The sequence below is a fragment of the Hermetia illucens genome, chromosome 1, assembly GCF_905115235.1.
Source record: "Hermetia illucens chromosome 1, iHerIll2.2.curated.20191125, whole genome shotgun sequence".
Lineage (NCBI taxonomy): Eukaryota > Metazoa > Arthropoda > Insecta > Diptera > Stratiomyidae > Hermetia > Hermetia illucens.
Genome location: NC_051849.1, coordinates 18,003,906 through 18,029,194, shown reverse-complemented (window position 1 = coordinate 18,029,194; position 25,289 = coordinate 18,003,906). Strand labels below are relative to the sequence as shown.

Here is a 25,289-nt window from a genome sequence, read left to right as displayed (position 1 = left end):
TTACAGATTGGCCTCTGGTTTCACCAGTAGCTCCACACAAAATAAGTAACTGGCGCTCCGTGTAAATAAATAAACCTTGGTGATTTTTGAATATTCACTTTATGAAAACACAATTTTATAACATGAATAATTTTTATTACAAAATAAAACGCATCTTCTGCATACGTTGAACAATATTTGTCTTAATACTTCTTAATATTATCTGGTAAGGTCTACACAGTAGATTTTACAATATTTTATATTGTTTACCTACAAGCGCTGTACAAAGCATGTCACCATGTTTTCAGTTCACATACCACACGTTATAAAACCGTAAAAATTATAACATTTATATGAACATTCAGATTATCTTTCCCTTCGGTTAGGATTACTTATATTTTAGGACGTCAACAAGTCTCTTTCGTATTCCTTATTTGCAATTGAGATTGTTAATAACACAATATATTACCGAGAAAATATAAAGAAAAGAATGACCAATGTCAAGTTATCAAGAGAACAAAAAAATGCATAAAATGGTAAAAATGAATTCGTTGGCGATCGTTCCAAATACAAAATTGTCGTGCTGAAATCTAATGTGAAGATGTAGTCAGACCTTGCGTTTCTCTCTAATTAAAGCTCGTTAAGCTCGACCATAGTCTAAAAGCTGAAATTTTCGAATAAAAATTTAATAACCGTCGCTACTCCATTCTTGCGCTATCTTAATATAAAACAGTAAATTTTCCAAAATCTCTCTGAAGGCCTTTGTTTAAATACCGGACCCAAGGTCATTTAAATCAGAAACACCAAAGCTTACTGAAAAATATTTCGTACTTTAGGCACGACGCGCTCGAATCCAGGAGGAGCTCGAACCACTTTGAAAGGAGGCATTGTGGTTTCGTTAATCTGACCCCCGAACGTTACGGAACTATTCATCGACGAAAAGTGAAAATTTGGAGGTAAGATTGGACTAAATCCTGGCGGCGCACGACCGTAAAATGTTTGCTGTTGAGTTACGGTGGTGATCTGCTGTTGTGGTTTCTGTTGAGCTTCAACATGCTGTGGAGCACTGTATAGCACTGGATCTGGTTTGTCAGCCACTCCGTTGAAATACCTTTGATTCGGCTCAAAGTCCGAATCTGAGAGAAACGGATTAGATGGGTTAATTTTTATTGTTCGTGGATCAAAGGCACTTTCAGCATATTCTATACAATTTTTTGTATTTGGTTCGGACGATGTATCGTAACCGCCAGAGTCGGAAGTGGGTGGAGGCAGAAATGGATTCAAATTTTCCGATAATGATGATATACTTGAATTGTCATAGTCCGAAGTATTCGCTAATACTAGCTCATGAGAATGCTCTGCAGTCGGGGCGCCGTTGCAAATCGATCTGGATGGATCCACTATGTCAGTGACATCGTCTAGGCAGGACACGGGAACTTGGGGATTGGTTAATTTTTTTGCTATTTCATCAATACTATGTCCTCCATCGAAATCAGGGATGATGTTTTCGTCTTGTAAGCTTTCAAAGTCAATTCCTTTCGTTAGTAGGATGGATATCTCCTCGAAACTTGGATATTCTCCAGTTTCAAGCATATCAAATCTGAAATGAAAATAGGATATTAATTGGAGCACTTATATCTATCTATTTAAAACGAATTTCAGATCATATAAACGCATCATTTTACATTGTACCGCGAATATTCCGCACACAACGAAAAAATTGAATACTAAAATCAACCCCACGGAAGAATTTTAGGAAGGTGTTAAGGACAACATGACAACGAGGTTTTACTTCGATAGGAAGTTTGAAACACGGAGTAACAAGGCAAACTAGGAGAGCGTGGCTGCGACATACGGCGTAAACCAGCAACTGATTACTTGGTACACCGACGGATCCCTCACAGCAGATGGAGCGGGTGCCGGTGTCATTCCATTGGTCCAAGGAAAATGTACTTTGAGCCAATGGGCAAGTACGCTAGCATATTCCAGACGGAAATATACGCCATAGACAAATGTGCCTCCTTTAATCTGTAAAGGAACTACAGTGGGGCAGAACATAGCTATTCTCATCGATAGCCAAGCAACGATCAAGGGACTTAGGTCCAACCAATTGAACTCTAAACCGGTGTGGGAATGCCTTAAGAGACTAAATACACTCGGCTCGTCCAACAAGGTCTGGATACTTTGGGTTCCAGGCCATGCTGGATTGGAAGGCAACGAGGCAGCGGACGAACTAGCCAAGAAGAGAGCAGGGACGCCTTTACACAGGCCAGAGAACCCTTCTGTGGAATCGGAAACGGTTTCATGGCTATGACTGTAAGAAATGAAGAGGAACGGTTGAGGGAACTATACTGAGCGGGCCTACCAGGAATGGAGCAGTCCAGGGTGCTTATTGGGGGATACAAACCCATACGCACAAAGGATTGCTTAAACCTCACCAAAAAGAACCTCCGAATCATAGTGGAAATTCTCACTGGTCACTGTCGGCTAGGGAAGCTAGAGATATCTACGGACACTGCCTGCAGGTTTTGTTGAGGAGTATGACGAAACCTCTATACACGTCCTGGGACAGTGTCCGGCACTTGTGCAAAGTAGGTCGAGGCATCTGGAAGAACAGAAGTAGGGAACATACTACAGTTCCTGGTTATACGCCTACTTGAGATACTGTGATCAATAGGTGCACTATAACCAGTAAAAGGGGCACAATAGTTCTTTAAGGACGCGACAGAATAATAGTAATAAAGATGATGTCCCATATTAATTTCTATGGACCTTTCATTAGACCGATGTGTCTATTGCATGGGTTTCAAACTCGTTGAATCCATAGCACAATATGCGGTCTCCAGTACTCCGTACTTTACTATAAAAGGTCGGATGGTTAGTCCAAAGAAAAAGGGATCCGGGGACTAAAAATTAGGGAAAAGTTTATCTCCTATTGATTCGGTCCATCATCAAGAGGATGGAGGACTCCCATCAACTCTAAAATAAAAATTAGTTTTGCATTGGCCTGAATATGACGCTTATCGTCTGCAATATGATTCTCACCTATATCGGGTTTGTGGGCCTATATAAGAAAACGAATAAAATCTGGAGAACATTTTCCGTCACGTTGTTCCCAGGGCAAAATAAAGGCAGCGTCTGACGATTTGCCTCTGCCCCGGGGGAAGCAGTAAGTCTCCTCTTTTTAATCCATAGGGTGTGGTCGATGCATGAGGATCGAAAATGATCAAGTATTTGAGGTGCTTCAAGATGATTTCAGCTGACGTCTTTTCGACAGCAGGAAGCATACAAATACCGCACCAATTGTTATACTCAAAACGATTATCCCCTTTTTCCATTCACATCGTAGCTTTTCATATCGCTCTCTAAGGTTCTGAGGGCTGGCTGACTGTAAGAGGCAGTGACCGGCGCTCCGCGGTAATATAAGTCAAGGTGCTTATTGCGTTGGGCCGGTGGTGTAACACGCCGTGATCACTTCCTTAATGAAGGTGTATTTTATTCCTTTATATTTAATTGTTTTTATTTTAATTATTTACTTTTAATCAATTTATTTACTATTAATACTTTTTATAAATCCAAATTAGAATAATTCTATGCGAGGAGTCTTGCCCTGATTGCATTTTCTTGCTGGACGAAGGGCTTTAGTCGAACCGTTTAACCGCGCCCCGTTCGAAGGTGTTCTCATAAGGTGGCCGCAGCGGCTTGCAAGGAGCTTCTGTTCTAATTAAGACATGCGTACCGGATTTAAGATCCCTGGGCATGCCAGCCATGGTTTTTACATGATGTCGAGAACGGGATCGCTGATGAGTCTCAGGTTCTCCTCATATACCAGCTCTGCGGGACTTGCAGCAAATTCTTCTCGAACCCAGGTAGAATGAATGGCAGGACCCGCGACCAAGAAGGGTTGTCTGGGGCCATTGTAGCGGCCTTGAGCGTCCTGTGCCACCTTCCGAACATTCCATTGGACTTGGTACGCGGTTCTCCGGTGCCGTTCAAAGCCGAGAAATTTGCCTGAGAAAGAAAGGACTCAAACTGCATTCCCTGGTCGGTGATTATAATTGCCGGAACACAGAGGGTCTCTGCACAAGATTGTGTAATAATGTCCTTCAGAGGTATCGCCTCAGATCACCGCGTGAACCTATGGATAATTGTGAGGCAATATCTGAAACCGTGCGAGTCTCGCAAAGGACCAATGATATCAAAGTGGATTGTGTGGAAACGCTTAGTGGAACTAGGGAACACTCCTACCTCTTTCTTCACATGCTTTGTAGTCTTGCACTTCTGGTATGCGATGCACTGTCTGATTCACAGAAGTAAACTGGCTGTTAAAGCTCAAATGCCGAAGTTGGCGAGGTGACGCTTTCTCTGGCTTTTGTTTCAAAGCAAAAGTGAATGGCTTATAGTCTGTGAACAAAGTGAACAGCCTGCCTTCAAGGCAATACCGAACGTATTTAATTGTGAAAAACGCCGCTAATAATTCACGATCATAGGTGCCGATCGGTTTGGAGAAGACACTCAACGGCTGCCAGATTTGATTCACTTTTTGGTGAAGAGCAGCACCTACGGCAATGTCTGAGGCATCGATGAATACGGCTAAGGGTGTATCTTGCTGAGGGAATGCCAGAAGTGTAGTATCTACCAACTGTTGCTTGATAGTCTCAAACGCCTGGACAGCCCTACAACTGGAAACTACACAATCAGACGGGATTCTTTGGTTTTCGGCCTCAACAAGAAGGCGTTAAGGATTGATCGATGATGGGCGGGCTTGGGCAAGAAACGACAATATAAGTTTAACATGCCCAAGAACCTTCTCATATCCTTAACAGTTTTTGGAAGTGGGAAGCTCGAAACCGCTTGCACCTTGGCTGGGTCCGGTTGAATGCCTTCGGGGATAATCAGGTGGGTGAGGAGTCCCACCTGCGATTGTAGGAATTTGCACTTTTCAACGTTAAATACTAGATCGGCTCAAGCAAACGTTAAAAAATGAACTTGAGGTATCCTAAATACTCGGACTCAGAGGAAGACCCGACCAGAACATCATCAACAGAAGTGGAGGTTTCTCAGCACAGAGTGGATGAATCTTTGAAAGGTTTGCAGCGTGTTGCACAGTTCAAAAATCACCCTAATGAACTCGATGACCGAAAGGTGTGCATATTGCTGTTTTAAGAATGTCTTCGGAAGTTACAGGGATCTGATGGTATGGCTTGATTAAGTCCAAGGTCGAGGAAATGTGACAGTTTGTGATTGAGTACTAAAAATCGTGGATGAGTCTGGAATCGTCTGAGCATTTGGAATTTGCAGTCACCACAAAGTCTCCATTAGCCATGGGATTTAGGGACCATGTTAAGTAACGGACACGGACAACTGTCTAAAGAAGTTCTTTGGTGGTAATGAATGCACCTTAGAGAAAAATGGGGAGCCAATAGTGTTGATGTGGTGCTGAATATCATGCTTGACGGACTCAGAGAGACTACGCTCGGTAGTGATGTAGCGATATTTTTGAAGAAGTGCGCGAATACGTACGTCGGCAACATCTTAAAAAACGATGGAAAGAGTGCTGAATGAGCAAGATGAGATTTTTCCTGATAACCTAATTGTGGGGCCAATGATGGATCACTGGCAATCCATAGTGGCGCATGAAATCCGCGTCTAAGATGTGCTAATGTCCACGATAATGAAGCGCCAAGAAAACGCTCGTCGAAGTACTAAACTCAAATTTACCTGTCTGCAGCCATAAGTGCGGATTGACGGCGAATTTGCTGTCGCGGGATACGGGAAGAGGTAGTTGCGCCAGCTGCACTTCGGGTAGCCGCCGCCAGAAGTCTCGGCAAGGTTGATTTTTTTGGTGAGAAATTGCTGGTACATTTCTTAGTTTTTTCAGCGAATCTACTATTTTTTATAATTCCAAATTAGAATGATTCTATGAGAGGAGTCTTTCTCCTCCTCAGCTCGTTTTTGTACTCGAACTGACTTGACACGGAAAAACCATTTTCGCTGTGAAAATTTCTTTGCTTGCGTTCGACACGCAAGTTGCTCGCTCCGCCCCAAAGGCATCGATATGGGGTTGCTCCGATCAAAAGAAAATTTCGAGAGACATCTTCGATGGTGTGGACATGCAATTCTTGTTGACAAAAACTCACTTACCAAGTTTGATCTGAGCATGGAAGTCAATCGGAAACGACTGAAATGTCGCCCAAAACATCAATCACTTAATAGGCTGGATGGCCTGACCTGGCTGAAAACTTCGCGATTCCATCCAGGTCACGCCTTTGAACGACCAAAATGGCGAAACCGATCAAGATGAGTCGACCCCGTTTCTGGACGGAACAAAGGCTTAAGAAGAAGAAGACGATGGGTTGCCATATCATCCACGCGATGTTTGACAATTTGGTATCGTGGTGAAATACGCCTTCGACCTCTTTAGAAGCCCACCATTAAGTTTCCTCATAAAAACATTAAAATTACGATCGCTGGGAAACTCTTTAGTGATGCGACTTCCGTTTCTCTGACCAACGCAGTGATCGTGATACACGCTGTGCCCCTCGTTCTTTTGTAGTGATATCGAACCTGCAGCGCTTCTCGCTCGCTACCACCCACAGCGATCAACAACAACTTACACTTATGTTAACTGGTCCATTTCCACGTTTACGTAGTCAGCCAAGTTCGCCCCTACTGCCGATAGGCATACATAAATATAAAGACCAACACCGTACCGCAGCGTGGAGAGTAGTAAAACCTTTTTTGTTTGAGGATTGAGTGGTTCTGAGTTTCCTATCCACTTTATGGCTGAGCATACCAATTTTAAGGAGCAACTTACTCCATTCTTTTTGGGCGAATACCCACTTTTTACAAAAGTCCCAGTCCGATTTCGAGGTTCAGACCAAGAAAGTTAATTCCTGAATTAGATGACCATCGAAGACGACTCTCTCGCAATTTTTCCACGATCGCTGCAGCCCCATTTCGATCGCGGATATCCTTATTTTTAATGTGATCAAGGCATATCACGCCAATAGTTCAATGCAACATCTTCGTCTCCATTACCGGAAGACGCCGTTCATTGTCTTTTATAGTTGGCCAACACTCAGAACCATAGAGGGCGACAGGACGGACGGCATTGCGGTAAATTTTAGATTTGAGACGTTCGCTGATACGTCGATTACAAAGAACACCAGTTGTGGAACGCCACTTCATCCAGGTTACGTTAATGCGTGAAGTAATTTCAAAACTCAATTCTCCAATTCGATCAGTTCTGGGCAGTTTGTTGAAGCTGACAGCACTGAGCAATTTAAATATCTCGAGTCAATGCTGTCAGCCAATAGAGAACTGCGTTATGCTTCTCACATAGGGAAACACAAAATCTTTTATACCTGAAGCTTCAAGCTTCTGATTTCCCGACTTGTTCCTAATTGGTTCTGCATGAATACACCTATGTTTTTATTTGTTGTTATGGATTAATTCTCTTATCAATTTGTAGACTTCCTTTTTCTACTCCTCCTTAATATTATAGGGACCTCCCTCAAAATAATGGCCTGAGGATGTCAAGGAAGGGAGGGAATCTCAGGGGCCACACCTCAATAAACATCTGAGGCAGAAGAAACAGGGATCGAGACTGTGATCCGTCGCAGATCTCACCTTCTCAATCGCGGGCGGCATTCGGGTCCGGAGATTTACGGCTCCTCGCACAGTCATTTTTTTTAATTTTCAGTTTTCAGGTTTTTGGTAGCTCACATTTTGGTTTAACTGTGTTTGTGCGATTATTTTCAAGATCCAATGCAAGCCCACGCACTAGTATAGACACGTGAACTTTGTATAATGACATGTGACTCCCTCCCCAGAATTCCCGAGTGTGGCTAACACAGAGGCGCGCAAGCACGTGTCGAAGAAGCGATGGAGCTTCAGTATTTGCGGGCGGACCTTGACGATCAATTTTGTCAGCTTTTTAGGTTGTTGAATAGTTAGTTCTCTCCTCTAGGGTGTCTTCGGCCACTCAGGATGTTCGTTTGACCATCTCAATCCTTATTTCATTACAAAATTAAAATGTAAACTCTAAGCAAAAACACAATATGATGGATATCAATCCAAGCATGTTTTCACTAGAGTATTTCAATATATAAAGAATGTAGAAACGTCTGAAAAATATTGTCCCAATGACACCGAGATTATCCTGGCGATCAATCGTTCATGTAAAAGAGAAAATGCAAATACTATAAATGAGCTAATAACCGATTGCAGACAACAATAATTTTTTTATTTAATAAAAAGTACAATAACAATACTTACGTTGGATACAACTGCTGAAAGTGTCTTCTGCCCTTTTTCGTGTTCTGCTGCAAGTTAATGGAGGGCAGATGATTCATTTCGTATTACAAAAGAGTTAACAAAATGGATAACGGGAAACATTCAAACAATAATCGATCTATTAACATCCAATAATTTATTTTTTGCTGCTTCAAAACATTTCATTCGTAATGTGTGTGTGTATCTTAAGCGTAACTGTTTATGCTTCAAATTAAATATTTCCCAATACAATTCTATCGTCAAATCGATATACATAGCATAAAATATACAACATTTTGAAAAATTTGAGATTTCAGTTAGTTTTGACTATTCACAAAAGTATTTTATGTACATCCAAGAAATTTCGCCAACGCGTCCATATATACGCTTACTATATATGCATAATACGTTTATAACAGCAAAGTTTAGCTCTTAATGCATTTAACTCGTTAACGTTTACGTCTGCAAATGCAAAGTGGTAATGAAATGAGCTGAAGCAACAGTTCCTAACCAGTCATTGGTCTCATATTATACCTGTGATGATTCAGGAGCATTCGGTGCAATTGATGAACTTAGTCTAGCATGGCCTTTGCGTATCAGTGCCTCGTTTATTTGAAAATCAACTTTCTTATTTGTATCAGTTAAAATCATCGTTACAACTTTTTCCTAGAATATTATTGGGTCCTGTTAGCAAGTCTCTGTATTTTAGGGATTCAAAACTGTCTTTACCTTGTAATCAACTTCAGTTGCCTTAGCATATAAAAGTAAATCGCTGACCATATCTAGGAAAGTGAATGTCGCATCTCGACTCCATCGATGCTGCACTGGTCTTATATGAGCTAATGATCCTCTCAGTGCTTGAGAGGGCAGTGAAGAAAACTCGGATAGTAAGTACTTCACTTCCGATAATTGTACCGAAGATACGGTTCCGTAATCAACGAAAAATACCTGACAAAGTTAAGAGGGGCGATTAGTCCTGGAAGCTTAAGTAGTCATTTGTGGTTTGATGGAGCAAATTCCAATTTTGGCCTCCAAGGTGGGTATCAAGAATAAATTCGATGTACTTACTTTTACTTTATTAACGTCCGGCACTTCTAAAATTTGAGCGCGGTGCCACATTCCCGTGAATAAGGCGCAGCACACTTGTCCAGGTTTAAAACATGATCGATGCAAGTGTAATTCACTAGGACTCAATCCTGTATAAATGTTCCTGTTGGGCGAACAGGAAAACATGTATAACTGCTTCTAAATAACTCATCTTAGGCGTATGTTATTACATGGCCCATTACTTACTCGATATGTTGCATTAATGTGTCCAATTCATGATTTTCTTTGTAAAGATGAAACCAAAACTTGTAAGGGTTGTGAATCTGAAACATGACGAAAGAATATGTTTGTTTATTTAAGGAACGACACATAGAAAAATTAATTTCTAATTACGTATGGTCCTCAAAAAAAGGAGCAAACATTAAGCTACTTATGTTTCCTTCCTTAATTTTAAAAGTAGCTTAATTTACGTGTAAAATTAAGGGAGGAGGCAGAGTCTTAGAACCCAAGCTGTAGGATCCTGTATGTGGTACGCACTACGTGTACTACGGGAAGGGCGAAATATAATATCATAGGAGCCAAAGTAATCAATCAATACAGAGTTTGAAAAGGAGACACATGTCAAGGAAGTTTCGGCGTTGTTACACCGAAGGAAGATTGAGATCCAACGCTGGGAAGGGTACACACGGGGAATGCCCCTTTTAAAAGAGGGATTGGGTGAATTTGCGTTGTACACAGTTGCGGATGGGAGACAAAATTACAAAGCAACGATGTTTCTAACAAGAGAGTCGAAAAGTCTTAAGGAGAGTAGGATTGAAATAAAGTCGGATGAAGGACGTAAGATAAAATCAAACATTTTGAAAGCGTGATTGGTGATGTCAACGAACTGGCAACTGAGACGAATATTACAGTCAGATTTTGAAAGAAGCTCATTAGTGACAGTGGTTGTCCCCCAAGAGAGTAGGAGAAAGATGTTGAGGAGGGTTGGAGCAAATAGCACACCCAGTGGCATTTGTTGACATTTAGGGTCAGCAATAACACACCAGAGTATTTAGATTGAAACGCAAAAGAGGGCAGTCCGGCGGAAACGAAACAGAGGCAAATAATTTAACACGGTCCACGTAAACCAAACAGAGGTGAGGATAGAGGGAAAGTTATTAATAAAATAGAAATATTAGGGTACCAAATACAGATCCTTGGGGGACACCACAGAGAGGAGAGAAGGAACGGGATAAGCAACCATTAAAAGAAACTCTGCAGAAGTGGTTTGATAGGTAGGAGAGCCATAAGATGATCAAGGAGAGGAAGATGAGCGGTCTTTAAGAAAATATTGTGTTTAACGGCACCAAAGGCTTTGGAAAAGTCCATGTAAACAGCATGTGCCTCCTGCCATGAATTAAGGCGTCTAACAACGAAGTTGAGTGGAAGCAGTAGATCGATTTTATAGGGTGATCGAAGTACGCGATTAGCTAATCGTTGGCGTACCTCTTAAATACTTTGTAGTAAGAACAGATGAGGGAGATAAAATGTTCACAGCCAGCACAGGGTCTCTACGTGATGAAAATAGCAGTCTTCGAGATTTTTGTTGAAGATTATACACAAAGGAAAGAAGACGCATTGTTTGATTGTTTGCAGTTTTACAAGGAAGAGGTTAGGAAGACCAGCGGGACCAGATCAGAGCGCAGGCAAGTAGGAGGAGAAGGGACGTCCCGAACTGGAAAGAAGTTAAGCTAAAAAATACGCGATCCCGGTTCAATGAACCTGAGGCTGTGTTGGGAGCATAAAAGTTATATCTACATATATTGTTATCATTTACTCCTTGGTGGGGTGTAGCGCGCCAACCACACCTACGCGCCATTGCTCGCGGTTCGATGAAGTGCCCTTAAGCTCCCCGCACGACTTCCTAAGATGCCTGCACTTTCCGACCAGTGGGTCGTACCAGGAGTACTAGGCGTAGAACAGTAGACCAAGTGCCCCTGCGACTAACCACTCGTCGGTCATCTTAGGAGAGCGGATTCCACTGTATGGGATAGCCAGCAATGCCATTGTCGCCTCTTCCTAACGTGTGACCTAACCACCTCCCGTTTCACCTTTCAATCAGATCGCGTCCAGGTGACAGGCATGTTCCCCCACCAAATTCTTGGTTTGAAATATTATCAGGCCAGCGTATTTTGATGATACGAAGCAGACAGGTGTTCATGAAGCCTTGGATCCTTTTAGTGAGAGTAAGGGTCGCTTTCCATGTGCTACTCCGATATAGCACCGCAGAAAGAACACTAGCACATTACAGTCTCAACTTGATCTTGTTGTTCAGATAACGAAAGCGAATCTAGCACTGTTAATTTGTTGGGCAACATTTAGTTCTGTGCCACCTTCGGCTCAGCGTAGTCGAGGTCTTTGTGGAAAGATGACATTGTCCATTGAACTCCTTCAGGTCCTCTAGACAAGGCACCACGTATAACGCCATCGATAACAAGAAAGAAATAATATCGGTGACAAGATGCAGCCCCCGCGCACCACTGACGCTACTCAGGCGAGTAAAAGCTACGACAGAGCCGATCCAAAATAACACTTTACTTTCTTTTGTGGGTCCACTCCGAATTTCTTTCGCACAAGCTGGACAGTTAATAAGAAGTCTAATGGACTCCATACAAAGCGTCTAAAGAAAAACTTCCACCCCATTCCACGAGCTCCGTATTCGCCTGCCATGGCTCTTTGTGACTATTCCCACAAGTCAAATTACGACTTCGTGAAAATCGGTGGCATCAATATGTGCGGCCTTGTGGGCATGCAGGGTTCAAGCCATACAGGAATGTATGAGGCAGTCCACAAGTGAATTCGTAATGGGCAAAAATATACGCTGTTATGCTCCTCTAAGCCTGGTGGATTGGTCTTGGATGCAAAAGAACGGAAACCAAAAGTCAAAAAGTAACTTCAATGCATGGGGGACGTTCAGTGACGAATGCATGAGGGCATTGTCTCTTGGAGGCTTTCGCGCAAGTAGACATCACATTGGCTAACGACGGTCAGGTTACTACTTACCGGAAAGGGGGGCGCGGTTCGATTGTGGACCTGACTTTGGTTAGTCCTTCACTAGCTGGCGATATGTCCTGGAACATCAGTAAACAGTACATCCACAGTGGTCACCAGGCAATAGTCTTTGACCTGAAAAGCAAGCCCAGGGTTTGGAAATCTGGTCCTCCAAGAATGAGGAGAACGCAAGGTTGGTCTGCGAAATCAATTGACGAGCTAACATTCATAGGTGTGTGGTTGGACCAGGACACTATATCAGGTACATCCTCGGAAAGAGCCCTCCATATCATGGAGTGTATCACGAAGGCATGCGACTAATCGATGCCAAGACGTTGTTCTTTCGCCAATAGAACTCACTGCTGGTGGAATAGTGAATTGTCTGATCTTCGGTCGTGTCATGGGGCAAGACGAGCGGCTCAGAGAGCAATGGGCAAGATTGACCAGGAAGTGAAGCAGCGAAATTACAAGGCAGCTCGAAGAAACCTGAAGCTGGCTATACAGCGAAGCAAGAGGAGCTGCTTGAAGCAACTCTGCGTAGAGATAGACCCATTGGGAAGCGCCTACAGGGCTGTGATGGGGAGATTTAAAGGTCAGGCAGCACCGCAAATTACATATCCCGATCTCTGACACTAGCAAATGCGTTCAACTCGGCCAGTTCGACCCTTAGGTCCTTAGGGACCCGAGGTCTTTGGCGGCGATTGGTGTACCCAGTTACTTACCTGCGCTAGTCGACGGCCATTTAACAGATAGAAGACACAGACAATGGAACCAAAGAATACATTATCTCCATGGATGTTACACAGAGAGAGAGGCCACAATAGTGGGTTCAGCCAACGAAATAGCGGTAATTGCGAAAGATATGGCGGGGGGTCTTGCACTCGCGGAGGCTAAAACAGGCGCCTCTTATCACAAAGCGACGTAAAAAAAACCATTGCCCGTATCAGAATGGGAAAGCATATCATAACTTGAGAACCAGTAATTAAATACTTTGGAGTGATAATATTAGATGCGAGGTTGAGTTTCAAGCAGCACTTACAACACCACCAAGGCGTCCAATGTTAGCATGATCCTGGCAAGGATGATGCCAAATGTCGAGGGCTCGTCATGCATTCGTAGGCTGGTAATAGCTAGAGTGGTGAGCTCTATACTGTTCAATGCAGCGCCAATTTGGTCATCTACATTGCATACCGCATGCAATGCTCAAAAGACGGCTTATAGGAAGACCGCCCTAAGAGTTTTATGGTTATAGAATCATCTCGGACGGAGCGGCCTATGTAGTAGCCAAAAGGATGCCGATCGACATTTTGACCGATGAGATGGTACGTATCTATGATGGACCCGATTCTTCCTCTTTAAAAATTGTTGGCCCCATTTAATGTGAAAAGTGCTATTTTTCACGAAAAATTCCGTCATTTTGTAAGCACTCTGATAATAGCTTCTCCGGAATGCACCTGATGTTCGGTTGTGTGCATCCGCATGTTAAGATGAGAGGTGAAATTTCATTGGTTGTTATAGGGTGAAAAGCCGTGGTAAAGTGTTCCTTCCACCTCTACAGATGCTGATCATGGTGAATGAGAAGCTGATCGTTAATGTCTTTGGTGGCATCATTACAACATTTGTAAGTATCCTGTCAAAAACCGGCTCCCAAGTCGTCCCAGATGCGTCTTGTATTACTTCGACGCAGGTTTCACTCTTACCACCGTCAAATTGTCCGAAGTACAAAAGGACAGCATCGCAAAAGGAAGAGAAGTACCCTTTTTTTAAAGGATTTAGGGATCCTAAATCCGCATCCACTTGATATCGGACGGTGTGCTTTACAGATTTCTCTCTTTCCCTCTCCCTAAGATCAAGCTTAGCACCCAGACAATCAAGAAAGTAAAATAAGAAGACAGCTAGCGGTTGCACTCAGGGCAGAGGCAACTCATCAGACGCTGCCTCACTTCTGCAACTCATCAGACGCTGCCTCACCTCTGCCCTGGGATCAACGTGACCAAAGCGATTCGATGATGTTCAATATTCCTTTTTATAATTCGCCAAATACAACATACGTCCGAATTATATCAAACGCAAATCCGGAATACTTGAACCATACCTTGGCCAGAGAACTTTCTTGTTTAAGGATTGAGGGATCGTAGGTCTACATCCACTTGATGTCGGACTGGACTAAATGGAAAGCACCATGCTCCCAGTTATAAAACTTATAAAAAGAAACATTGAACATTCGATCACGCTCCTCACAAGGCAGAGATGGGGCAGTTTGATGATGAGTTGCTGAAACCAAACAAAATCGTTAGCCTTCTTCGTATAATACTTTTTTTTAACTTTCTCTAACTTCGCTCAAATCCAGAATATCCAGCTTATAGCGCTGGAGCTCTGACTGAAGCTTATAGCGCTGGAGCTCTGACTGAAGTTGGAGGAAACGAGCATTCTGGGGGCCCTTGTTTCATCAGTTCAAAAACCAACTCGTATGCTACCATTTTGCGGTAGCTTCCGCTTCATTAACCAGAGGGATAGTAAATCTCTTCGGTGCACATTTGCAATGACGTTCTAATAGTCATTAATTTCCTCACGCGAAGTATTCAGGACATCTACCATTCGATTAGCAAGATAACTCACCGCAGTAAAAGCTATATCATGAAAACGATCAGTGTTGAACCCGGAAGAGAAGCTCTCCAACTTTGCCAGAAGCAAACGTAAGCAGAAGCGGCGACCATCAAGTGATAATCCCTTTTGTGCTTGATGTCATCACACATCTAGACGGTAGCTCCTAAAGCTACTGTCGATCGCAATGTGATCAGTCCGGTTGATTGTATGGTGCCGGTCAGTAGAAATTTGAAACCTTGGAATTCATATCATTCATCACAATGTCACCTTTAGAAAGACTCTCCTGAAATGCGTGTAGTTGCTCATAAAAAGCATCCTTCATGCGCTAAGGGAGAGGCCCTTAGCGCATAGCACTGCCCAATTATGGTGAAACTTAAACAGGGTTGGAATTTTGCGGTCAGTATCTTGTCAGAAGCCGGGTTCCAGGTAATAAGGGCGCACCTTGCATTACTCCGATGTCGGTTAGATGATTACTTCTATGAGGTTGTCCGAAGTAGGATAGCACAATGCCGCAAAAGAAGTCACGGTCAAGGTGTCCATAGGGCAGACTTGAGGCAGTGTCTAATGAGTTATCGAAAGTTAGCACAACTGTTGTCTTCGTCTTCGTTACTATTTTAAGCGAATTACTCTCTAATTTCGCCTAACTCCAGAATGTCCAACTTGTAGCACTGAATCTCTGACTTTAGTTGGAGAAGACGAGCATTCAGAGGGCCCTTGGTACAGTTGCGTTCACACATTCCAAAAACTAGCGCGCGTCTTTGTACTATAGCCGAAGATTGTAACTAATAAGACCATTTACATTTTATTATCAAAAAATAAATTCGAAATTTGCAGGCTACTAGCCCCTTTTTGTCGCCTTTCGTGACAAACATGACAAACTTTGAATAAGTTCTTAAGTGAAAGTTTTACTGAACTGAGTGGCATAAGAGAAGGAATCGCAATTCGAAAAATAATCACTCCGCACACAATATATGTAATTAATGTTAAAGCTTGGCTAAACTTACCTCCGTTATAAAAACTCCAAACCAGTCCAACTCGGTGAGATTCGTTGGAAGTTCCGATGGTGGAATCGTCTCTCCATACTTCACCGTATTAACCGGATAGTCAATTTGAAATACAATATCATTCTGAAATCGTTAAAAAATATATAAAATTACTTGCGATCATCATAAAAGGATCATTAGCGACTTTACCTTTTGCAGTTCAGGCACAGCCTCGAACTCAATTGATTTATTGTCTTCGCGTTTACAATCACTCATTTTGGTGTGCAGATTCATTGCAGCAAATTGCTCCTCTAATTCACCCAAACATTCTTTCGATAATTCTCCCAATGCATCGGCTACAGTATTTTCGTGATGAGCGGTTGTGGTCTCTGCCACATTGGCATTGGATCGGCCACCGCTAGCTGTGTTCCTAGATAGTGTGGAAAAAGATGAAGACGTCCTGCCGCTACTAGTCCTTCCATTCGTTTCGGCTAATTGCAGGTTAGAATGTTGGAGCTCATTTTGAGGTTCGTGACTACTTCGAGATTGGTCATCCGATCCGGAAGACTTCGACTTAGAACAATTACCATTTTGCATAGGTAATTTACTATCATAACAATTATTATTGCCTAGATTCGAACCATTGCTTGGTTGTGACTGGCGTTCGTTCACTTCTTTGCTTTTCTCACTTAAATTGTAATTATAATCTACTTGAGATTTTTCATTCCGATGACTACTAGGAACATTCAATTCTCCCCGATTTAAACGATTCAGAAGCGGAATTTCCGAATTAGTCTGAGGATAATTCGTCGGTTGACCTCTTCTTTGCATTGAATACTGAAAATTTTGCCAATTATCAAATTTGTTTTGTCCATAAGGGAATAACGGATGATGGATTAAATTAGAAAGCGAATTAGGCGTGCATGGTCTTGTTAGTCCAAGGCAATTTTGTAAAAACGCTTGATGTAGCGCTTGTTGCACTTGCTGCACCTGTTGCTGTTGATTGTAGGCATTTTGTAGGTATGCCTGTTGTTGAAGTAGTGATGGGTTTAGATGGCCATTTGGGGTTGGCGGACCATACGATGTTTGCGGTACATATGGTCGTTGCGGCCTCTCTTGCTGATTATAGTGGAAGTACTGCGGGGATCCTCTCGGCTGAATGGCGTAAGTTGAGTTTTCGTCCCTGGAAACAGATATCAAATTTTAAGTCATGTAATTGAAAACGATGTATCCAACACCTCAGAGAGAGGATGATACGCGCTCGAAATCGATCAATAAACAAAAGTCTTACGTTTGGTAATTCAAGAAGAGAAACAGAATATAGGACTGCCTATCTAAGTGGATAATACAAACTTCCTTCCACATATCGAGAAAAAACATTCGGACAAGTTCTTGGTATAGACCGGAATGAAGATGGATGGTTTCCATTTCGATAGGAAGAGATTTGAAATGGCATTGGGATCGCAACTGTCATTAACATCAAAATTCTCAAAAAGGACACTTCGAAAATGCAATGGTCCAGAAGAGGAAGAGAACAGATATACATTAAGTTATAAACTGAGGAAAAATGATTCCAAAGAAACTTGCAGCCTTGATTAGGAGAATAAAGAATACGAATTTTTTTTTAGCGACGGGAACAGTGGGCGAAGAGCCAAAATTGCGGACACGGGCCAGAAAAGTTTGAAATTCCGTGAATCAGTTGAATCGTCTATACTCTCAAAATACTGGAAATGTGCATTTTTGATTGGAATTTTCATAGTCAAAGGTAAAGCTGTAAAGTTTGTTCAATCTTCAGCATTGCCAAAACGTGGAAATTTTAGCTGAAATATGCGTTTCGCTTTCGAAGAGCGTCGTAGACTTCTACAGTGAACCTGACAAAATGAGCGAGAGGAACAAAACAATTAAAAAGGGGGATTTCAAAAACCTAAAAAATGATGAGGTTTCCAAAAGAAGTGCACCACTTAAATAAATCCTCCAAGAAAATTATTCCGAGCTTCGAAATCGGTGTGGCGGCACATCGGAGGCAAGAGCCACCAACTGCATTGCCGGCGGTGAGATCAGATTAGATCTGGAGTCCGAATCTGAGCATCTGGACCATCTCGAGTGTATTTTCCAACGTCTGATTGAGACGTGATCGTTCTACACATTGACAAAAACAAATTGCTACAAAAACAGATGAAATTTCTCAGCCCCATGACGGAATTCAACCAGACCCAGATCAAAGGATCAAAACTTTCACCAGCCAACCCCGATGAAGGATCTGCGAAAGGTCTTGGATATGTTAAACTTCTATCGTCATTTCTTGCCCAAGGCCGCTCATCACCAGGCAATCCTCAACGCTTACTTATCTGGGCTCAAAACTAAAGACTCCCGCGAGGTTGCGTTGCCTATTGAGACCGTCCAGGCGTTTGAAACTGTCAAACAACTTGTTGATGCTACACTACTGGCATTTCCTCCTCCAGATACACCTCTAGCCGTTTTTGTCGATGCCTCAGACACAACAATAGATGCCGCTCTTCACCGACGGGTGAACCAAACCTGGCAACCGTTGAACTTCTTTTCAAAACAACTCAACCGAGTTCAACGTAAGTACAGCACTGAGCTACTCGCCGCGTCTCTCCGTAAAATACTCCCGCTTCTTCTTTGAGGGTAAGCCGTTCACCGTGTTCATGGACCACAAGCCCCTCACTTTCGCGTTTAAACAAAAACCCAACAAAGCGTCTCCTCGCTAGCTTCGACAACTAAGTTTCATCTGCCAGTTTAGGTCGTTGCGGACGTTTTGTTACGAATCTCGGAGGTAACAGTCCCCGAAGCGATCGATCATACCCCGAGACGCAGGAAGACGACGCAGAGCTTCAGAACCTGAGGGCGAACTCCAAATACAAGTTTAAGGAGTTTCCTATCTTCGGCTCAAACTCTTACTTACCCTGCGAGACCTCAGACAAGGAACCTGGGCCATAAGGACGTAAACTTTTGTGCCAGACAGTGCATCGCGTGCAAGAGGTGTAAGATTAACAAGCACGTAAAAAGGAAAGTAGGCGTATTCTCTCCGTCGACCCAGCGCTTCCACACCATTCACCTCGACATCATTAGCCCTTTGCAAGATTCGCACGGATACAACTATGGCCTTCCAATCATCGACAAGTATACGCGGTAACGTGAAGTAATACCTCTGACTGATATTACACCACAATCATGTGCCGAAGCCCTCTGCCGAGAATAGATCCCGCGCTTTAGTGTACCAGCCGCAATCATCACGGACCAGGAAATGCAGTTTGAGTCTACTCTTTTCTTGGGGTTAGGCAAGCTCCTAGATTTTAAACGCCACAAGATCACTACATACCATCCGCAGTCCAATAGAACACCCTGTCGAAGCAGTTCTGGATATCAGAGCAGGGTTAAGTGACTCCAGCATGCTGCATCTGCTCAGGGATGCGGTTTTAAAACTGCGGTACAACGTCGGAGGTCAACACTTCTAGGGACCTCGAGACAAGCTATGGAAACATGCTGTAAATATCCGGGACTGTCGTAAAATGGCGTATTATGCAAGAAATCTTATTGAGCGGGTTCTATTGTAGAACTAATGAACCGTTGGCAGAAGTGCTTGGGACAGCTCAAAAAATTCTGCAAATCGTGAAATAAGTCAGGAAACCGGAAGCTGGACGCTTCAGGTATTTGGTTTTGTGTGACGTATTATAACTTTGTTAGTAATACCGCGAGTTCCACCAAACTTGGTAGGATCATGCTCTATGTTATAGCCTACGTTTTTCGTGGTATTAGGATGAGCTTAAGGGATTTGAACAGATATCTATATGGACGGTATTTCTCAGCCTAGGCACCATACCGTAGCAGCCTCCTGATTTTTTTCCCAGATTTTTCGTTAGGGTAGTTTCTGAGAATTGGTCCGTTAAAGAAATGACCACTTTCGACCCCCCGTACTCCCCACCTTTTCAACAAATGCTAAACTAAGACCTGCTTCGGAAAGATCCCCCACATGACTATATTTGGCAAAAAAAATGTACACTTCCCTTTTGCGTGTATAGGACCTCCCACCTTAAATTTGACGTAACGTAAGAATGTACTCAGTCTTCCCTGGAATAGAAATTGTTGGGGTAGCAACTTGGCAATTTTGAAATTTAATAGGGACTGACCTCATGTAAATGACCTTTCGCTATCGAAAAGTGACTATGATTGGATTCTAAAATGGGCGCATGCTCTTCGATAACGATAACGAGGGTCCTCGGAATGCTCCCTTTCTCCAACTTCAACGAGGATTCCAGCGATATAAGCCGCTGAAGAAAATTTAGAGTTGGGTTTATCCATTTCGCATGCCAGGGGCCAGGAAGGGCCCAATAAATGATAAGCAAGTCGGAAAACCGGAAGCTTGACGCTTCAGGCATAAAAGGTTTTGTGTTTCCCTATGTGAGGAGCATAACGCAGTTCTCCATTGGCTGATAGAATTGACTCTAGATATTTAAATCGCTCAGTTCAGGCCTTGATGAATGTCAGAACATATAGGGGGGCCAATATAGACTCGGATCACTATCTCGTTGGCATGGTGCTCCGAGCTCGAATAACAATACCACCTAGAATCCCCTCTGACAATCAGGTGAGAGTGAACACTGAAGCCATCCACAACACAACCCTCCGCGACACTTATAAGAGGGAAATGGATGCCGCAATAACCGCAGTCAACAGAGGACCTGGAGATGAAGCATCAACAAATGATCTTCACAATCACCTGAAGAACGTTATCATGGATACGGCCACAAACATACTTGGCCGCAGCCGCAAAAGGAGTCGGAACGGCTGGTTTGACGATGAATGTAAGCTAGCAACGGAACGGAAGAATGCCGCATACCGAGTAATGTTGCATTCTCAAAGAACGCGGGCACGCGCAGAGACTCATCACGAACTCCGTCGAGCGGAGAAGCGTCTTCACAGACGGAAAAAGGAAGCCTGGCAGAACTAACAAGTCTCTGAACTAGAAAAGTACAGGGAGCAAGCGCACCAGGCGCGGAAGTTTTACCAACAAGTCAGCAGGATGAAACTTTATACACCTCGATGCTCATCATGCCGAGACAAAGAGGGAAATTGTAGTGGCCGCGGCTTCGCGACGGGAGCAGAATCTCATTCAGCTCTTTCTTAATTAATTTGCTTAAATAATTCATTTCATAATGTGCAATTACCCTAATGTTCGCCGCAGATTGCACATTATTGAATGCATTCGGGCGAATTAATCTTGACAGAGGCGAATGATTTGCCGCATCCGCAGGCGCATGCGTATGTTGCCGCAACATGAACTGAACAGAATTCAAGGCAATGGAGCGGAAGTGAAGCGGTGCTGAGTGGAGACAAAGGTCGAAAGCCAGGAGAGTGATTGGATTTTTTTGGCTGGCGAGGAGATTGTGAAAGGACGTGTACAGCGCGAACTCTTTGTCGTCTCCGTTCCAGACAAAACAAATCTCCGGGACTACCTCGAAAACTAGCCGTGTTGTGGTTTAAATTAATGTTGACGGTAGGAAATTGTGGAAATAAATTGTTACAACAGAAAACAGCGGAAGGAAGGCGAAGAGGAGGCTTCAATTGATGTAAAATTTTCGGGGAGGCTTGCCCGCGAAAAACCATTCATCTAAAAAAAAGAGAAAAATAAAAACAATTGTAAATTTTGTTTAGGAATTCCTAATGTTCTTAATTTTCTTCTCATCACAGAAGCAGCTCGGAGTGTTTAATAGCAAATGTAAGTGTAAAGTTTTTTTCAAATTTCTTTTTTTGTTGGTTGTTAATTTAATTTTGTTTTATTTTTTTTTATATTTTTGAATTTTTTTTGATGAATAATAACATTATGAATTCTAATTAAGTCTTGTGTGATTTGAGGACTTCCTCCCTCTCTCTTCCTCCTTGTTCCCGCAGAACCTGTGCAGGGACATCCTCAAAAAGACAAACTGGCCTGAGGATGTCAAGGAAGGGTAGGAACCTCAGGGGCCGCGCCTCATGCAAGATCTGAGGAGGCAATAATCGAGACTGTGATCCGTCGTGGATCTTCCCCTCCTTGATCGCGGCACTCGGGTCCGGAGACTCACGGCTCCACGCGCGCGGTCGAGCCGTTTTTTTTTATTTTTCAATTTTAGCTCGCGCTCTGGTCGTTATTCGTTAGGTCGTCACGAATTCCCTTGTATTGTCTATTTTGGAATCCGGTGCGGACCCACGCATCGGAATAGACACGTTATTTTGTAGTAATGAAGCGTGAGGAATCAAAGCTCTCAAAGGACCCCCCCCCTCCCCACATTCCCGAGCCTGGCTAGCACAGAGGTGTGCAAGAACGTGTCGACCGAGCAGTTTGATGGAGCTTGAATCTTTGCGGGCGGGCCTTCACGGCCAACTTCGCCAATTTTTTTAGGTTTCTGGGATAGCTCTGCCCTCAACAACCAAAATATCGGCGATTTACAACACACGACAAATACTGCCACCACCAAGCATAGAAGAAACAGTTCGTGCAATTCATCGGCTTAAAAACCATAAGTCGCTGGGAGTCGATGGAATTACAGCCGAATTGGTTGAATATGGAGGCGACCAATTGCTCCAAGCGGTTCATCAACGAATCAATGCCTGACGATTGGCAACGAGGCATTATCTGTCGCATACATAAAAAGGGAGATATCACACAGTGCAGCAATTACAGAGGTATTACGTTGCCGAGTATCATCTATAAGATATTCTCCGCTATCTTGCTAGGCCGGATAGCCCCATACGCCCAGAACATCATTGGTCCATCCCAAAGAGGCTTCACTCCAGGCAAATCAGCAACAGATCAGATTTTCTCTCTGCGGCAAGCGATGGAAAAACTGTTGGAATATGGACAACAGTTGCACCATCGATTCATCGAATTTAAAGCCGCCTATGATAACATAGCCAGGGTAAAACTGTACACGGCCATAAGAGAATTCAGTATCCCAACAACGAAATTGATAAGACTGACTAGGCTGACCCTGACCAATGTGCGAGGCCAGATAAAAGCAGCATGACCACTCTCGAGACCATTCAACATCAACTACGGTCTAAGACAAGGGGATGCCCTATCATGCGTCCTCTTTAACCTGACCCTCGAGAAAGTGATTCGTGATGCTGAGGTAAATGCAAGAGGTACGATCCTCTTCAAGTCCACCCAACTATTGACCTACGCTGATGATATCGACATCATGAGAAGAACGACCCGAGACGTACAAATTGCCTTTATTCAGGTCGAGCAGGAGGAGGAAACTACAATTTCGAAATCTTTGATAAATTCTCCTCTCTAGGGTCGAAAACCGCAACCGATAACAGCCACAATGAAGAAATTCGCGCACGATTGTTGGCAGCCAACAAAGCCCATTTCAGCTAACAAAAACTCTTCCGCATAGGACACTTGCCTTTAAGAAACCATGCAACCGCATTCGCAGTTTTGAAGAGAAGGAAAAAACTCTCAGACATTTCCAACTAGAAGAGCGACTATTAATCGGTAACACTACGGGATGGTTATGAAGATCTGACCTGGCTGGACTTTGCTCCCGTATCTGAGTGGAATTATGCGGTGTTTGCTCCCGTAATCTTCCCACAGTCGTCATTGTCTTAGGAGTTTTCAGAATCAAAATGACGCACTTGATCGGAATTTCTATGGAAATGCAAACTAGATCTCAAAATCCTAGGAATTGAAATCAAAGTATCCGTCAAGTGAGCAGCGGAATGTAAAGATGTTGGCGGCCATAAAAAAGTTGATACTATTGAGGATCTAAAGGCAATGAAAGGTAAGCCGAAATAGCCAATAATCTGCTACTGTATAAAGTCAAAATGAGGTTACCGATAAGCCAGAGACACAATCACTGCTCTTTACCAAAACATCTACATACCATCAATGTCTACAATGCATATCCAACATGCAGATTCTCTCAGCATTTTAACAACAGGAACTTCACCAAGTGCTCCTTATCGAAAATGTAAACCTCATTTCGGATATAATTATAATGGGATCTGCACCAAACTCTTCAAGTCTACAAACACGTCCATATTGTTAAAATGTTGTCTTACATTCTCCTCTCGAGATGGGAAAACACAGTTAGAACCTAGCCAAAGTAAGAGGAGAGAGTACAATCGATTTATTCCTGATTTATTTCTAGGAAATCCCAGATCTTTCCCTATGCACGCACAGATGCGAATTTATATACGAGTATGCACCGAGCTTCTGGCCATGAACACAAAATCTCTCACCAGAACCTCTTGGGGGTTGTTAACAGCATAATGAACAGGACATTTTTGGAACTTCAACACCATACCGCAGTCAGGGATTATAATCGTGCTAAACATTCATCACACAATCATTATGTAATTGGCGGAACCTGAGGATGAAAAAACATTCCAGCGATGAAGGACATTTAACAAGATCCAGAATACCAATCCTTACTAACCAGGTTATGAATAGAAATTCCCAAAGCATCCTGAGATATCCAAATTGAGAGAATCAAATCCTTGAAACTTTCACAGACTTAGAAGAACACAAACGGGACTGAAATCCTTAGAATCTAAATTTTTTAAGCAAGAACAGTTACAACAACTCCCACTTACTTATCAGTTTTCAAGCGTGCTCGTCTCCTGGTTGAACTCTTCTGCTTTGTTACCATCTTGTCGATGTGCGCGGTCTTTTCAGAAGCGATCGCTGTGACCGTGGCATTGAAGCCCGAACCCGTTACCTGAAGAGACACAGAAAAAACCAAACGTGAGTACTCTCAGCCGACACAGCCGATTACAAGGTAACCGTAAAACTAGGTCACAATCAAACAACAAAACTCACTATAAGCGTGTCTGTGATCGCACGAAGGAATGTCTCCAGCTTGTTGTAGCCCAGCTGCGAGTAGGGAATCGGTCTGCCTTCCATTTCTCGGTAGTCTCGGTTCAACCTCTCGACCGTCATCCCATGCGGACATGATATAATTAACGACTTCAGGACACTTTTCGTTTCTTCAAGCAGACCGGCTGCCATGGCTTCGTTTTGATGCTACTTTTTTTATTTATATAGGAGTTTTCCGCGTTTTTTCCCCACGACACTTCGCATGAACCAAACATTCAGTTGTTCGTCAGTTCGACAGACAGAATTTTACGCGTATTGAGTTAATTCATTCTGTTGGCCGTTGGAACGTTTAGTAATTATTAAAACACTTATTCTGAGACAAACACTCTGGTAAACAATCAACCCGCAAATGAAAGCGAAACCACTAAATAGAAAGTTCGCCACTTTCTGCCAACCTCAAACTTCTTTCAAAGAAATAAAGTCTAAATTAGTTGTTGCTGTTGTCTTCTTCTTCCAATCCGGTTAAACAGTGCTCTTCACGTTCA

At 43.0% G+C, this 25,289-nt stretch overlaps 1 protein-coding gene across 3 annotated transcripts; it reads right to left on the bottom strand.

The window, feature by feature from the left end:
• Window positions 1-113: 113 nt before the first annotated feature.
• LOC119655006 (tudor domain-containing protein 5-like) lies at window positions 114-25,252 on the bottom strand. Of its 3 annotated transcripts, XM_038060693.1 has the most exons (11): window positions 24,748-25,251; window positions 24,522-24,646; window positions 16,914-17,106; window positions 16,134-16,760; window positions 15,945-16,067; window positions 9,550-9,626; window positions 9,325-9,466; window positions 8,986-9,204; window positions 8,791-8,922; window positions 8,260-8,306; window positions 114-1,579 (listed from the first exon to the last, which is right to left on the bottom strand). In XM_038060693.1, exons 1-11 carry the CDS (start codon window positions 24,934-24,936, stop codon window positions 790-792), a joined length of 2,664 nt encoding a protein of 887 aa, XP_037916621.1. In that variant the 5' UTR covers window positions 24,937-25,251; the 3' UTR covers window positions 114-789. The 3 variants fall into 3 exon arrangements, with proteins under 3 accessions (XP_037916621.1, XP_037916605.1, XP_037916613.1); XM_038060677.1 differs by having other exon boundaries at window positions 16,134-17,106; window positions 24,748-25,252; XM_038060685.1 differs by having other exon boundaries at window positions 8,260-8,303; window positions 16,134-17,106; window positions 24,748-25,252.
• Between the last annotated feature and the right edge of the window lie 37 nt (window positions 25,253-25,289).